General features: G+C 29.3%; 2 protein-coding genes across 3 annotated transcripts; both read right to left on the bottom strand.

Moving 5' to 3' along the window:
- Nucleotides 1–464: 464 nt before the first annotated feature.
- On the bottom strand, nt 465–4,670 carry LOC136212968 (3-hydroxyisobutyryl-CoA hydrolase-like protein 1, mitochondrial). Of its 2 annotated transcripts, XM_066002800.1 has the most exons (14): nt 4,533–4,670; nt 4,373–4,453; nt 3,189–3,257; nt 3,043–3,106; nt 2,881–2,960; nt 2,085–2,168; nt 1,928–2,012; nt 1,747–1,832; nt 1,542–1,663; nt 1,330–1,390; nt 1,114–1,212; nt 940–1,041; nt 815–856; nt 470–725 (listed from the first exon to the last, which is right to left on the bottom strand). In XM_066002800.1, the coding sequence occupies exons 1-14, from the start codon at nt 4,632–4,634 to the stop codon at nt 597–599; spliced, it is 1,206 nt and encodes a 401-aa protein (XP_065858872.1). In that variant the 5' UTR covers nt 4,635–4,670; the 3' UTR covers nt 470–596. The 2 variants fall into 2 exon arrangements, with proteins under 2 accessions (XP_065858873.1, XP_065858872.1); XM_066002801.1 differs by lacking the exon at nt 2,085–2,168 and having other exon boundaries at nt 465–725.
- An 8,821-nt stretch (nt 4,671–13,491) lies between these two features.
- LOC136210504 (probable aquaporin TIP2-2) lies at nt 13,492–15,346 on the bottom strand. The gene is made up of 2 exons (XM_066001775.1): nt 15,153–15,346; nt 13,492–14,295 (listed from the first exon to the last, which is right to left on the bottom strand). The coding sequence occupies exons 1-2, from the start codon at nt 15,280–15,282 to the stop codon at nt 13,670–13,672; spliced, it is 756 nt and encodes a 251-aa protein (XP_065857847.1). The 5' UTR covers nt 15,283–15,346; the 3' UTR covers nt 13,492–13,669.
- Between the last annotated feature and the right edge of the window lie 485 nt (nt 15,347–15,831).

Below are 15,831 nucleotides of genomic sequence, written 5' to 3' on the forward strand. Positions count from 1 at the left end.
CCAAATATATATGTTTGTATACATATAGGCAACAGTTACAAAAGGAAAAAAAAAACAGACTACAAAGAGCAATAAAAAGCGACAAATAAAACAATAAAATATAAATCATATATTTCTTCATCATGTAGACTTTTCTGGATATTCGGATTTGAATATTTTCTTTGTTTGCAACTATGTAGATCTACGGATATGATGAATCTTTTTCGTTCTTGTTAAGATCTAGAAAAATATAAATGAAAAAGTAGTAGCTTCGACGGAAAAAGAAATTCAATATATTTCAAACGAGCAAGGAAATGTAAATAAGAAAATAAAAACTGAATTGAGTCTTTTCTTCAACGATTGGAGAACGAAGCAGTTGTTTCTTCTATTTATTATTTTAAGAAAAAAAACATGTTTTTTCTATTTTAAATATTTTATATTATTAGTAATGTATAATATATATTTTAATTATATCTATATGATAATTTATTTATTAAAAACTAAAGAAAATACAAAAACATAAATTTGATTAATCTCCAAGTCCGATCCGCTCAATTAGCGCTTAGCGTTTTCTTTTGAACTAGTTTCCAGTATTTTTTACATCCTTTAATGAAGTGCTACATAATTAGAGAGGCTTCTCTTAACTTAGTAGTGGGCAAATCAAGGTCCGGCTCATATGCATTAGGAGGTGCAAAATATGCCTCCACCATGTCTTCCGATACTTGCTCCAAACTCGGAGGATCCCACTGCATACATTATTTATCTTTTTATTTATTTCCGAATATATATAGCCTAACCTTATATATATATTGAATGATTGAAATTTATAGCGTACCTTTGGTGTCAATGATTTGTCAACTAACCGTGCCCGAACACCCTAACAAATTTAGGAATCATGTAATTGAATTTATGAAAGAAAAAACACAAAATTGACATAAATTAATTTGGATTAATAAAAACCTGGCAGAAATTATTGGAGATTTGTGAAGAAATAGTCCGAAGAGTGATTTTGTATTCACGAGCCAAACATTCTTCAAGTGACTGATATCTCCCTTCTCTTATCTATATATATCCATTAAATTAAATTAAGCCTTTGATTTTTGCTTATAAACTTGGCATAAAAATGGAACTTACAGATCTTAATGAAATTTTCAAGCTCAAAGGTGGAGCCTCTTTTAATTTTCTCACGGTTGAAATGCACCATTCGTCTTTTCTTATCTTTGCTTCTCTTTCCTACAAAACCAATCTTTTTTTTATTTAATGTCTCTAAAAATAAAAATAAAATCAACGTACTAGCTAATTTAATATTTAATTAATTCCAATGTCGCCTAATAAGAAAGATATTCTTACCAATGAATTAATAATTTCCTCAACTGTTCCATGGCCAAAACATTTATTTATCAAGTCAACCCTGTAACCAACAAACTAATTATCATTAATTATTGGATATGTAAATCATTGGTTAATTCAATTGGTCTCAAATTGAATTTTGGATATCAAATTTGGACTAAATTAATCATCACTATCAATTTTATATTAGAATTGGGGTTTATATCTAATACCTGTGAAGAAGATTTGGATGGTTGAGATGGGAATGGTGGGAATGGCTGTCTAGAAAATTTTTCATCGCTGAAAAACTAGGTGAAGAAAATTTTCCTAATTGATTTTCCATGAGAGGAAGCTTCTGTGAATTAATTAAGAGGTAATTAAGCTCAAACATTATCCATAAATACATACTTATATATATAAAGAGGTAAATAAACTTACTTTGCTCAGTGAAAAATGAGTAGCTAATCCACAATTATACATTTCTTCACCACTCAATTTATCTGCTGTTAAACCCAGATATTCCCCTATCATAAAAAAAAAAAAAATCAATAACTAAATAGAAAACTAAAATACAAAAATGTTAATTTATAGAATTATATAAAGAAAAATAATTAATTACCTAAGTAACCAGGTAAATGTGAGAGGTAGTAGGAAGCACCAGCATCAGGATGGTGGCCTATAAGTATTTCAGGAACACAAAATACCTGCAGTATATATATTATATAAGATTCAATTTACCTAAAATAATTAAAATTAATTAAGTGAAAGATACAAACAGTTTTTTCAGTTGCAACTTGAAATGAACCATGGATTGAAATCCCAGCTCCTCCACCCATTGTTATACCATCCACTATTGCTACCTAAATTCCCACCAAATTATCACAAATATCATAAACTTTGCGTTTTTACTCTTTGCACAACGTTCGTTTAGAAAATCTAAACAAGGAGCGATCATAAGAATGGTGACGAGGTAAAAATAAATTGAATCTAACATTGAAAATAGTGAGAGAGTTATTAGACTATATTAATAAGATGTGTTTCTAGTACATATACATACATTTTTAAAACTGGAGGTCCAAGAATTAGACTTGGGTGAAAGCGGACTATAGTTGAGAAATTTGAAGAAAGTGGCTATAACTGTAATCCAGCGAGCCAATTTTTAGTCTGCTCATGTTTGGCTCGACAGAAAATGAACGAGTTCGAGCTCAACATCTTATTCGTGAGTTGCTCGCATAGGTCGTATTGTTATTTGTTTGCGAGCAACTCGTTAATTTTGTTCATTTAAAACAATCCTACGCAATTTTACATTTCATCTTTATAGAAATACTATTATTAAAAAATTAATAATCGAACCAAACTTGCTCACGAGTCTATTCATGAACATTATAATCGAGCTTGTTCATAAAACTATAATTGAACCCGATCGTGAGCTTTCGAACCGAGTTTTACCATGCTCAATTTATAAACCAAGTTGAACACGGTAGAATTTTTATCAAACCAAATATTGAACCAAGCGGCTCGACTCATTTACAACCGTAACAGTGGCACAGTTAAAAAAAAAAAAAGACTCACATTGGGTTTGGAATAGGTAGCCAAAAGATGCATGAATCGATAAAATGTCCTGAAACAATCTTTACATTCTTCAAATTTTCCTGTAAATCAATTCCAAGATGAAAAATAGAAATAATAATAATAAATATTCTCTTGTTAAATAAAAATGTTATATATATATACCTTGAGTGATAAGCTGATATAGTTTGACAACATCACCACCAGAGCAAAATGCTCTGCCATTTCCCTTCATAATTAGTGTCAAATTAATTAATATTTTATATTAAGAAAAAAAGAGACATAAAAATAGAAATTAAATTGATGGTTACCTTCATGACAACAAAAGCCACATTGGGATCTTTCTCCCAGGATTCATATAGTTCAGTAAGCCGAACTCCCTAATCCACATCAACATTCAAATATATATATAAAAACAAAAATATCAATTTTTCATATCAATTTTTAACCAATTGATTACGTATAATTTTAATATTTTAAAATAGTTGAATTGATTTTAGTTATACACTTTAATGTAAGAGATCAGAAAGAAGTTCATTTTTTTTAAATAAAGCTTTTACTTTTACTGAAATTTAAAAAAAAAAATTATTAAATTTTAATTTATGAAAATTATAAGAAATTTAAAAGTAGAAATGTTATAATTATTTAAGAAATTAGTGTTGGGTTTATAAAAAAAATTACAGATGTCTATTATTTTTAGGTTGAAACGCATTATACGACGAAGTTTTAGATTGTTGATGACTATTTTTTTTTTTTGTCACTTTGCAAAATTTAGTCTTCAATAGGGGGATTAAAATTAGCCTCCAAGTGTAGATTTTTGACTCCGGCACTGCAGTTTGGTAAACATTAGGTTTAAAATTTTATACATATATGCTAAATTTGTTCTTCCCTGCATAGAGCTAAATTTGTAATTTATCTCACATTAATATAATTACTAACTACTTTGCCTTCTACTTGCCTATGCCCTCTAAAATACTGAAACCGCTATTGATCAACTCAATCCTTAAATTGATAAATTTTGACAAATTAACTCAAATACAACCAGCTTTTTAGAAATACATGCTAATTTGATCGAAAATGTCAAGTTGAGCAAATTGAAGGTAAATTATATATATGATATATACAACTTTTATCTCATATCACATGCACAACCTTCAATTTTGCATACTACTAATATACATCGTTCTATATGTGACATCTCACTAAAATGTACAACCAGAAAAAATAACGTGTCAACTCGGTCAACTTGACACATCATCGTTTTTCAACTTGAATTACTTTTTTACCCCTATACCCCTTAATATCATTTTCTCTCTCCTTCATCTTTTTCTCCATTTTTCTTATGCAACTCACTCATTCTCTCTCTAAATTTTTCTCTCTCTAACTCTACAAGTAAAAGTTGTACATGAAGTAAGAAGAAGAAGGTGAACATTTCTAACAAAATATTGAATGAAGTAAAACTTAAAAAAAAAAAAGAGAGATAAAAAGTGAAAACCATTGGAGTGGAGAGAGCATTAAGGGCATGTGGTCTGTTAAGAATCACAGTCCTTGAGTTTCTGCTTTCTTCAACAACAACCTAAACACAAAGATAAATAAATCAAAAACCTTCATATAATAAATAGGGATGCAAATGCATAAAAAACAAACTTACTTACCGGATTTCCAATATTAAAATTAAACCCATTTTTTATTGAGCAAAAGCTTCTTTTCAGAAAGGTAAAACTCTCTTTCTTTAAACTAGGCCGCCGCTTGTACATCTTCTCCTTCTCCTTTATGGATTTCTAAGATTTGTGCTTATATATATATATATATAGATCGATCTAATAATTTGGGTAAATTATATTAATGGCCACTTAATTTTATCCTGCTAACATTGTGACAACGACCTCAAAAAAGATAGTTGAATTAAAGTTGTTAGAATTAGAACCACGTTTCTCTTACAATCACATTTTGGATTTTTTAAAATTACTATTTTTTGAATTTTTTTTTTCTCTCTTAACCAAACGAAACATAAATAATCTCGTAAAAATTCAAAGAAAAATCGCTTATAATATCATATCTTTCAATTTTAAAATGAAGACTGAGTAGGGATCAAGATTGAGTAACTTTTATGTTAGAATATATAAAATTGTGTGATTTTTATATTACGTTTTGAAGTTTAGTGACCATAATGTTAATAAATGTAAAGTTTCGTAGCTATGAGTATAATTTACCCATTGATTTTTTGAAAATACAAATACTCCAACAAATATTACAAGCTTTAGCAAATTATAAATAACTTATACTTGCGTCCCATTTGTTTGCAGAAAAATATTTGACATGCATTTTTTTATTAGAAAATAAAATATTTTTCATGTTTAGCTATAATATCGAAATTTTTCGATGTTTGTTTATGTTATAGAAAAATGTTTTCTTATCACTAATTTAAAATATATAACTTCATTTCTATTTATAATTCTTATTTTCAACTAAAGTTTACATTATAATAACAAAAAAAAAATAGAAAAACATGAAAAACAAGTGAAAAACGAACAAATAATTTGTTCGTATTCACATTTTTCTAGGTTTCACATTTTTTTTTGTTGTTTTTTTCACTTTTATGTTTTCTCCATTTGATATATTTTTTTCGTTGGTACTGTTTTCATGTTTTTCCGTTTTTTTATTATAGTTTTCATATTTTCCATTTTTATCGCTTTCACGCTCATCATGTTATATTTTGTTTTCATGTTTTTACTTTTTTTTTTTCTTTTTTCACTTTCTTCTATTTTTCATTTTTCATTTTGTTTTTTTAGTTTTTATGTTTTTCAAGTTTTTTTTTTCACATTTTTTTGTCTTCTGTTATTTTGGCATTTTTTCCATGTTTTTTTTTCTATTTTATTCAAACTTTTCTATTTTTTGTTCTTCATTTTTCATATCTTTATACCATTTTTTCTACTTTTCGTGTTTTTTTTGTTTTTCACATTTTTTAGGAAGAAAAAGAAAAGGGTTAGTAAAACATTCTTCTCAATTTGTTTTTTTTTTCTCTCGACTAGCATCACATTTTTCATTAATTTTTTTCCTAACCAAACAAACAATGGAAAATCAGGAAAACAAATCTTTGTACAATATTTTTCTGAAACAAAGAGGATCCTAAAAACATTCAGTTTTACACTTATAATATAAAAATCACTCAATTTTGACTATTTTTTTTTCAAAGAATATACAATTAATATATAGTCAATAATTTATGAAAATAAAAGCTTAATTACTAAAAATGCAACAACATTAAATATTATCAAACATAAATAAATAGCTTTTGATAAAATATTAAATAACATAATTTAGGCTTTTTCAGAAAAAAGAAAAAACATAATTTAGGTGGTTAGAGGATCCATCACCTTCTAGTTTTGGAGCTCTTTAAATGAATAGCTTCTTCATCCATATCATTAAATAACATTGATTGCGAGGTACAGTACTTTTATGGTCACCAAATCAAATGATAGTTAATGTGATGTTCAGACGTCCATCAGTAATAGTAATAAGTGTTCCTCTTGTTTCTTGCTTCTTCAAGCTTAAATAATCTCCTGTTACCAACTCATGTTATTCAATTCCAAAAATCCCCTACAACACACCAAAATAAGGGCTTTGGTAGAGATTTGAAGGTTTAAGCTAATCCAACATCTAATAGTAGTGGTGTTTAATTAAAAAAATGTTTGAAAAAATTTATTGGATTAAAAAAAGATAATTTTATGACCTTTTTCAATTAGTTTAGTGTTTCATCTCTTTTGAAAAATATTTATCCTATAATTACTACAATTTAACCTCAAATAAAGGCTGGATAATGCTAAATGGATAGAAAAAACAAGGATAGAATGGACATAATACAAAGTAAATGACTTATTTGACCATATACTCATTTTTACTTGGGTAAATAATTATAAGATCTCTGTGTTTTTACCTAATATACTACTTAGTCCCTGTGTTTTTAGAAATAATTATATAGTCCCTCAGTTTTTGTTTTTGTTAACTCTTTAGTCCTTATGCTTAGGTCAATGGTCAAACTATACTAAATAAATTTTAAAATACCAAAATTACCCTTTACTTTATGTTCTAATAATAAAACATCTATTTTTCCTATTTTATATTTTTTTTTCTCTTTTTTCTACATAATCACAATCTCTCCAATATAAAGTAATTGATTTATTAATTTTTATACAATTATAAAATTTTGATTTAATAATGTAAAATTTATTGACTAGAAAAATGAATGAAAAATATTTCAAAAATGATTAAAATAGGAGTAAGACTATCATTGTAAAAAGTTTTTATAATTCTAATAAATTTTACGAATGAAGAAAAAAATATGATTTTTAAAAAAATTATAATAATATTTAATGTTAGTTTAAAGATATTATATTAAAAAATAAAGAAAAAAAATAATTATAATTTAAGAAAATTAATAATAAATTTTCTGAAGTATATTAATTTCGGTGTACATGTAGTTCAAAAACTTCATTAAAACTTATTAGATTAAATTTAAAACTAAAAGATAAATTTTGTTATGTATATAACCAGGGGCAATTTTGGACTTTCATTTACAAAACAAATAGAAGGACTAAAGAATTGGTTAAGATAAAACTTAATGACCTTATAATAATATGATGGACCTACTAACGTGTGTTAAGTAAAAACATAAAGACCTTATAATATTTACCCTTTTTACTTTTTACTATTTCCAAAGTTATATATTCTCTCTCTTCATTAAGATTCAACTAAAAAATTGAAATTACTATTGTCTTGTTTTGCGATTTATACTTTTCTATTAAAAGGTAGAGTAATACGTTTTACATATACTATTGTTAGTAAAAAAAAGTTATTTTCCTTTCATTAAGCTTTTCATTTTTTTAATAACCTTTAATTGAATAATTATCATCTCTTTTCAAAAAAAAATAAAAAATTATCATCTAAAATTTTGGCATTAAATTTTGATCTGGAATTTTATATGTTACTAATTATAATTTTTAAATTTAATAAAAAAAAATAAAGTCAATTTTATACATGTATATAAATAAATAGAATAAGTTGCAAATTTAGCTCTATAGTTATTGAAAAAAAAAGATTTAATATCACATATGAAATAGTGCAATTTTAAGTCTAACATTTACTAGAAAGTATAATTTCAAACCTCATTACATGTTTAAATGTGAATACGAATTTATGGTCACGGTGATGTAAGTTGGTTTTATCCGATAAAGGTAGAAGTATGGTTGGTTTTCCTTTACAAGAATGATGCAGCTAGAGTGTAATCGAGCCGAACTGAGCTTTGACCTGCTTAGTCTTGACTCATCAGAAAATTAACAAGCTGTTCTGTCATGTTCGTGTCTAAATTTCTAGAATTTATACCTAGATATTAATATATATTATAATTATTGGGTGTGTGATTTTTATTTGGTGCTATAGGGAAAGTTTGGGGTTAATTCGATGGTTTTATGTGTAAATTAAAAGTTTAGGGTAAATTTTAAAAGATTATATAAAGATTGAGGACCAAACCGAATATTCGCCAGATTTGCGATATATCCCAAACCTGCGAAGAGGTGAGGGCGGTCATCATCTTCTTTTCTTTTTTCTGTTTTTCTTTTTTACTTCTTCGTCGTTCTTCGACCGTTTCTCCACTCAAAATTTAAACTATAGCATCTTTATACATAGTTCTAAGTCCTAACCGAAGAGTTTTTGAGTTTCAGAAGTGTTTGGAGGGAAAACGTCTTAGACAGAATTTAGAGTAGAATTGAACGGGTATGTTTTCTTCAATTAGTAGCCAATGTAAGTAACTATCAACTATATTTTGAGTTTTATGTATATAGATATATATATAATCAAAGAATTTTCAGAAATTAATATCTTAGGGTTTATACATGTATTTTGTAAAATTGGGGTTTTTAACGATCTTGCTTTTTACTGTGAAATTATAGTTCAAATGAAGTTATTGACTATGATTATATGTGAATTACAGATTTTACTTGGTTATGTTAATTTGAGGTTTCGTTTGGTTGATTAATTTTGGGATTTTTATTGATTCAGGATTTATATTTTGGAGAATGGAAAAATTATGAGTTTGATTATGAAATATATACATATATGTTTTGGTTTATATCTATATATGGAATAAAATGTTTGGTATCCATTAAGAGTAGTCCGGTTGGGTGGTTTCGAATCTAAAGACCATATTTAGTGAGAAATATGGCATGTGTACACAGTCTGAAGACCTATTAAGTATGACAGTGAAGTGTTGGGTAAGACCATATGGGATAAGCAATGTTAAAGAGACGTCTCGTATATGTTGTGAATTGTGATTGAATCATAAAGGGATGAACTCAAGAATGGATACAAGATTATATATTTTTGGTTTTTGGTTTAGTACTTTGACTATATTATGAACTTAAGTTTTGAGTATATTTTATAAGGTTTTGATTAAATCATTTATAAATGTATATATATAGCTATGTTAAGTAAAGTTGAGTTTTATAGCTGATAGTTTCTTATTGAGATTTTTGTCTCATTTTTCCAAATGTTTTAATGTTTTGTTTTAGGTGAAGAAGTGCAAGGTACCGAGAGGGGTACTCGATCCTAGGGCGAGGTTCGGTTACAGCTACGAGGTTCAAGTCGTCTCTAGGGTATTGCATCCATTTTGTTCATGTACATATATATGGATAGTATATGTTTAAGGACACTTGTATAACTTGCTTTTGGTAGTGTCCTTTTGTTTGGTATGTATTATCTACATGTATATATATAATTAGCCGAAGTTGAGAACTTGTGGAGTAGTGTGATATGGGTTATGAGTAAGTCATAACTTTGAGCTAGAGATATTAGAGAATTGTCTATATAGGTGATGCAGAAAAATCAGATTCATATCTGAACCTTGTGATGCATTTTTCGACCAGATATAGGCCGAATCTATCATGAAGTCCTAAATGAAAGTTCTTTATTTTTGTCTTACGTTTCCAGGGGTTTTTGAATCGCCTTAATCGGACTCCATATGAAGAAGTTAGGCTGGAAACGACATATGTTGGTCATTTTAGCTTTAAACCAGAATTTGGTTTTTGTTTTGATTTTTCTCCTTATTTGAGAGACACAGCTACTGGTTTATATAATAAGTCAGTGGTAATGTCTCACCGTCTTATCTGATCTTATTTTAGGTCGGATTTGACATGTTCGGGAGCTTGTTAACAAGTATGTTCATGAGCTTTGCTCGCGAGCAGCTCATTAATTCAGTTCATAAACTTCACTCGCGAAAAACTCATTAATTACATTCATTGATTATATTGATTTGAAATTTCTTTAATACAAAACTACATAGTTTTGAAGTCTATAAAACTAAACTTTCCACAAAACTACGTTGTTTTACTTCCCATTTATGGAAATGTTAAAATTAAAAAAAATCGAACCAAATTTTGTTAACGAGCATGTTATAAACAGTATAATCGAGCTTGCTCATGAATCTATAATCGAGCATGCTCGTGAGCTTTCGAGCTCAGCTTCGTTGTGTTCATGCTCAGATCGCTTACAAATCGAGCCGAACATGATCAAAATTTTATCGATCCAAACATCAAACCGCTCATGAGCAGCTCGACTCATATGACCTTAGATACGGGTTGGGTCGAGTTGACGACGCTTTGGGAAGTGCTCTAAAAGTATTTAGGAGGCAACCTCATTCTTCTTCTAAAACCCTATTGGATGCTTCAAAGCCCAAGAATTCAATTGTTGCTTCTTAATTTAGGATTTTAATTTTTCTTCTCATAATTCTCTTTGTACGTTTTTCCATATGGAAGGTTATCTTGTTTGTTTAACTTGTAAAATAGAGCTTGACGGGATCGCGGCGAGGAACCATCTAAAGCTCAAGTCAATTCAAGTCTAAAAAAAAGTGAATAAATGTAATACTAAGAGAGTTTGTATGAATACTATGTTAAATTTCGTACCTTTATGAAGAGAGTTTATATCATTTATATGAGAGTGGAAGCTCATTGTCTAATTAGGAGAAAACCGACTATAAATCCTAATAAGAAAAAGACTATATAAAAAATCTACATTGCTTATTAGATGGTACTATTTGGGCGCTTTAAAAGCTCTTAAACATGATAGAATGTGATATCCTTATTTAGAGAGAAAGAAGCTTTTAGAAACAAAGATTCGGGTGAGAAGAGAAGAGGACCCGACATGGTCTAAGACCGCATCTTTAACTATAGCTCAATGCGATTAAATATTAAGTAGGTCATATAATGATGTACATAGACATGAGGGGTGTCAATAAGCCTTGATAGTTCGTAAACTATTCGAGCTCTCGATAAATGCTCAGCTCGATATGGCTCGAGCACTAACGAGTTGAGACTGAGCTTCTTCAGGTTCGACTTGAAAGCACACGAATAAACATAATATTTCATATTATATATATATATAATATATATGTCATTGTTTTAAATTTTTCTTTCATTAGTTACTATTAGTTGACATCACAATTTACAACTCACATAAGACTTGACATATAAAAAAAATGACGCAAAAAGATTTAGACTTTTGAATCTTTAGCTAGAAAATTATGTTTGATAAGGAATAAATACATTACAAATTTTAATATATATTTCATTGTTTGAAATTTTTCTTCGAGTTTGTGTTTTCCGACCATAAGTATCATCTAGTATTCTTGAATATCGGCAATAACACATGATTGTTTTTCTTTGTAAATATTTTAAACTTATATAGAGTATGTTATAAGTTTTTTTTTACTCTACTTATTCTATGCATATATGATGAATTTGGTTAAAGTTGGTTACAAGCTCAATAAAAGCTCGGTTCGGTCAAAAAGCAACTCAGTCAAAACTCGACAAAGCTCAGTTTGAGAGGGTTCGACTCGGCTCGTTAACCTCCTAACTTGGTCTGCGGACAAGTTTAATCCTATACTTTTTTTATTTATTTAATTTATAATCTTAATTAATAATATATAAAGATTCTAAAATAAAATAATTAAAAGAAAAACAATTATAGGAAAATGTCTAAATTTTAGATGGTAATTATTTATTGAGAAATTCTAGAAAATATAAGAAATTATTCACTGAAATTATCATTAAAATGAAAACACTAAAATTTTATAAATTTTATATTGAAAGGAGACAAAAAAAAAAAAAAAAAAAAATCAAACAATATGCTTAATGAAATTGAAATACACTAAAAACGTAATCTATTATTTTTTTTGGTAGAAAAAACGTAATCTATTATAATTCACTAGTAAAAGATATTTTCCGTAAAAAAGTACTAGAAAAATGTTTAAGTAAAAAAAAGCAATTAATGAAGAGAGAGAATTCACATAGCTTTGGAAATAGTAAAGAGTACTACAAGGCTCTCTTAATCGTTTTTATCTAAAACAAATATTGATATGGATAAATTAGTTTTTTTCTTTATATTCTAGTCATTCTAATAAAAAAATTCTATCCAAATATCTTTATTGATAAAGGCTTTGGTCCTGTTTGGCAAAGAGCGTTTTGGGATAAAAAGAGCGTTTTTGACCAACTTTAGCGGTTACTGAAACCGCTGATTGGAGTGTTTGGTGGAGAGAGGTTTGGAAGAGCGTTTTGGGATGAAAACGCTAATTTTGAAAAAGCTTATTTTAGGAGCTTTTTCAATTAGCGTTTTGGGATATGCTTTCCAACTTCTAACTCATGGGATGAGATCGGCCGGGCAAGACTTTACGTCCGATATAGTAGTGTCAGACATTTGTCAGACTGAAGCAGTGGGATAGACTCTAAAATTAATGGACTTTTTTGACCCCAATAAATAGACTCCCTCTTCTCCTGCGCCAAAATTAATGCCCTTATTTGTCTTTTTGCACAAACCGCTATTATCAATCAGCTAATTTTTACCAAACAGGTCTAACAAACAGCTAATCAAATCAGCTAGTCAAATCAGCTAATATAATCAGCTAACAGCTAACAGCTAATGTAATCAGCTAACAGCTAACAGCTAACAGCTAATTCCCAAACAGGGCCTTTATCATATCTTTATTTATCATTTTGCACAACAACTATTATCAATCGGCTAAGTTTTACCAAATAAATTTACACAATCAGCTAGTCAAATCAGCTAACAATTAATGTAATCAACTAAAAACTAACATTTATTTGTCAAAAATATGTCCGAATAACTCCTCTGATGCCCAAATTAATTCGTTGTAATGTAAGTTTAATGACTCAATAAAGTAATATACCTTGAGGTGAGCTTGGCTGTTCAAAAAGTTTAATGACTGAATGTAAGTTTAATACTGAATGGTTCCTAGATAGTTTTTTCGTTTCTTATATTTTTGTGGTTTTTATCTTGTTGCTTGGGTGTAGGCCTTCCTCTTCAAAAAAAAAAAAAAAAAAAAGGGAATCCTTTTTTTTAACATATAATCCGTCCACATTTCTTTACTTTCTTTTCTTTGGCTTTCTTCATTTCTCATTTTTTATCATTACCGCCCATACTCGAATCCTAGCAATTCGTTCTGTTTTATCTAATAAAAACAATAATCATATCAAATGAGTCGTCTCAGACGGATTGTTTTTGTAAATTGCAATATCGTGTTAGACATAAATTACCAAAATTTAAAAATTGTTAAAGTTCAGGAGCCACGAGTGAAATTTACCGAAGAAAAATGGAGTAGAGAGACATGATGATTCACAAATTCAACTTATAATTACACTTATTACCAAGTACAACAAGCCCTTCAAGCCCAAACCCAAAATCCAAAAACATAAAACAAAAGGAAGAACAATTTGAAATTCCCAATTTAGGCATAGTCTTCAGAGGTTGGGGCTGGGCTATATGACCCAATAAAAACTCCACCATACACAAACCCAGCCAATCCACCTCCGATCAGTGGCCCAACCCAATAAATCCAAATCTGCGACAAGTCTCCGGCGACCACAGCCGGCCCAAGTGACCGAGCCGGGTTCATCGAGCCACCGCTAAATGGTCCAGCAGCCAATATATTAGCACCAACTATGAACCCAATAGCTATTGGTGCAATAACTCCCAAACTGCCCTTTTTAGGGTCAGCTGCTGTGGCATAAACTGTGTAAACTAGAGCGAAAGTTATGACAATTTCCATTACTACCCCTCCAAATGCGCTCATGCCTGAAGCAACCCCATGGGTTGGGATACTCTCACCGCCGGTGACTAATTGGAGAAGAAGGCAAGCTACGATTGAGCCAAGGCATTGAGCTATCCAATAGAAAATGCCTGTTAAGATCGTGATGTTGCCTCCCATGGCTAATCCGAAAGTGACAGCTGGATTTAAGTGACCGCCGGAGCTGTTGGCTGCCATTGCTACGCCGACGAAGAGGGCGAAAGCATGGGCAATTGCTATAGCAACTAAGCCGGCTGGGTCTAGAGCTGCATCTGCTGTCAGCTTTGCTGAAATAATTGGAAACGATAATTTGTTAATGTACCAATTTGTAATTTCAGTTTTTAAATTTGATTTTTGGCATAATACCAATTTGACTCCCTAAACTAAGATTTCAAAATCAATTAGGACCTTACACTATCAAAATCATCAATCAGATCCCTGAACTAACAAAAAATCATTAATTGAGTCCCCATTCTAAACAAAAATCTCCAATTAAGGTCTCATAAAAAATCATTCGGTTGAACAATTTCAGACGCTCTTCCCAAACTAATTGAACCAACACAAAAATTATTACAGTCTATATGAAATAATTACAGTTTTTGATTTTAAGACCCAATTGATGATTTTTACTTAGTTCAGAGACCTGATTGATGATTTTGATAATTTACAGTCCTAATTAACTTTAAAACTTTAGTTTGAGAAACCAAATACCTTAGTTTTTACATGTTGGACATATAAGTAAAAAGAAAAATATAATTTTAAACTTCTGAATAATTTTAAGTTTCTAAAATTTAGGTATTAATGTTTATGTTTGGCCCTTCAACTTTAATTTATACAGATATCCTATTTTCTATTTTCTAGTTCGAGATTCGTCAGACCCTTTTAGATGATTCCTTCTCAATTAAAACTATATGTATATATATATATATATATATACTAGTACCCTAACTTAAGCGATAGGTTTTTAACCATTCAACTTAATTGATATAATTGAAATATACTTAATTCTATTAGACGAAAAAAAGTGATAAAAGTCAAAAGTCAACACATATTTACCATAAAATACACGTGATATAAAGAAGAAATGGATTGAATGGTAGAAACGTGTAAAATTGAAAAGTTAAGGTGTAATTGGGATAATTACCAAAAGCTATAGCAGAGCCAACACCAGCAAAGACGAAAAGAAGAGTGGCTATGAACTCAGACAGATACGACTTCAGAGATCCAGCACTGAATGAATCTCCCAAACTTCCTAATCCTATCTTCACAGGCATTTTTAATTTCTTCTTCTTAACCACTTAATTAATGATTAATATTCTGTTAATTAAACAGAGCTAATATGTCTTGCGATTGGTTTTAGCATGCATTTATACTAGTCCTCTCCTTAGGTTTTGTAGAAAATGATGATTGCCGGCACCGACCACTGGGCCCAGATGACGATCTGGCACTGTTTCATTGGTCAGACGGGCCGACTTTTTTCATTAATCATAACTTTATCGCCATTATGAGCATAAGACGATTAACTTAATCTCTAATTAATCAACATACAGACAACATATCCAGTATTATATTATATAGGTATATGCTATACAAGAGAATATTAGTAATATATATAGTCCTTTGTTATTATGTCATTTTCCTTGTTTTACATTAAATCATAGAGGTTTATGTCTGAGATCGATATATCTTAATTGATTAGGACTTAACTATCAGCTCGAGTTTTTTAGTTCAATCGGTTCCATAACAGTTTAAAGAAATCAATATTGGTACAAGTAGTTAAATGCTAATCATAGTTCGAATTTCAGCTGTGATTAAAATTTTCC

The sequence above is a fragment of the Euphorbia lathyris genome, chromosome 1, assembly GCF_963576675.1.
Source record: "Euphorbia lathyris chromosome 1, ddEupLath1.1, whole genome shotgun sequence".
Classification (NCBI taxonomy): Eukaryota; Viridiplantae; Streptophyta; class Magnoliopsida; order Malpighiales; family Euphorbiaceae; genus Euphorbia; species Euphorbia lathyris.

Coding starts and splice junctions, on each gene's coding strand:
- LOC136212968 (XM_066002800.1), bottom strand. CDS start 4,634: ATGTACAAGCGGCGGCCTAGTTTAAAGAAAGAGAGTTTTACCTTTCTG. Junction 4,454..4,532: donor ATTTTAATATTGGAAATCCG/GTAAGTAAGTTT, acceptor CTTTGTGTTTAG/GTTGTTGTTGAAGAAAGCAG. Junction 1,833..1,927: donor ACATTTACCTGGTTACTTAG/GTAATTAATTAT, acceptor TTTTTATGATAG/GGGAATATCTGGGTTTAACA.
- LOC136210504 (XM_066001775.1), bottom strand. CDS start 15,282: ATGCCTGTGAAGATAGGATTAGGAAGTTTGGGAGATTCATTCAGTGCT. Junction 14,296..15,152: donor TGGCTCTGCTATAGCTTTTG/GTAATTATCCCA, acceptor CAATTATTTCAG/CAAAGCTGACAGCAGATGCA.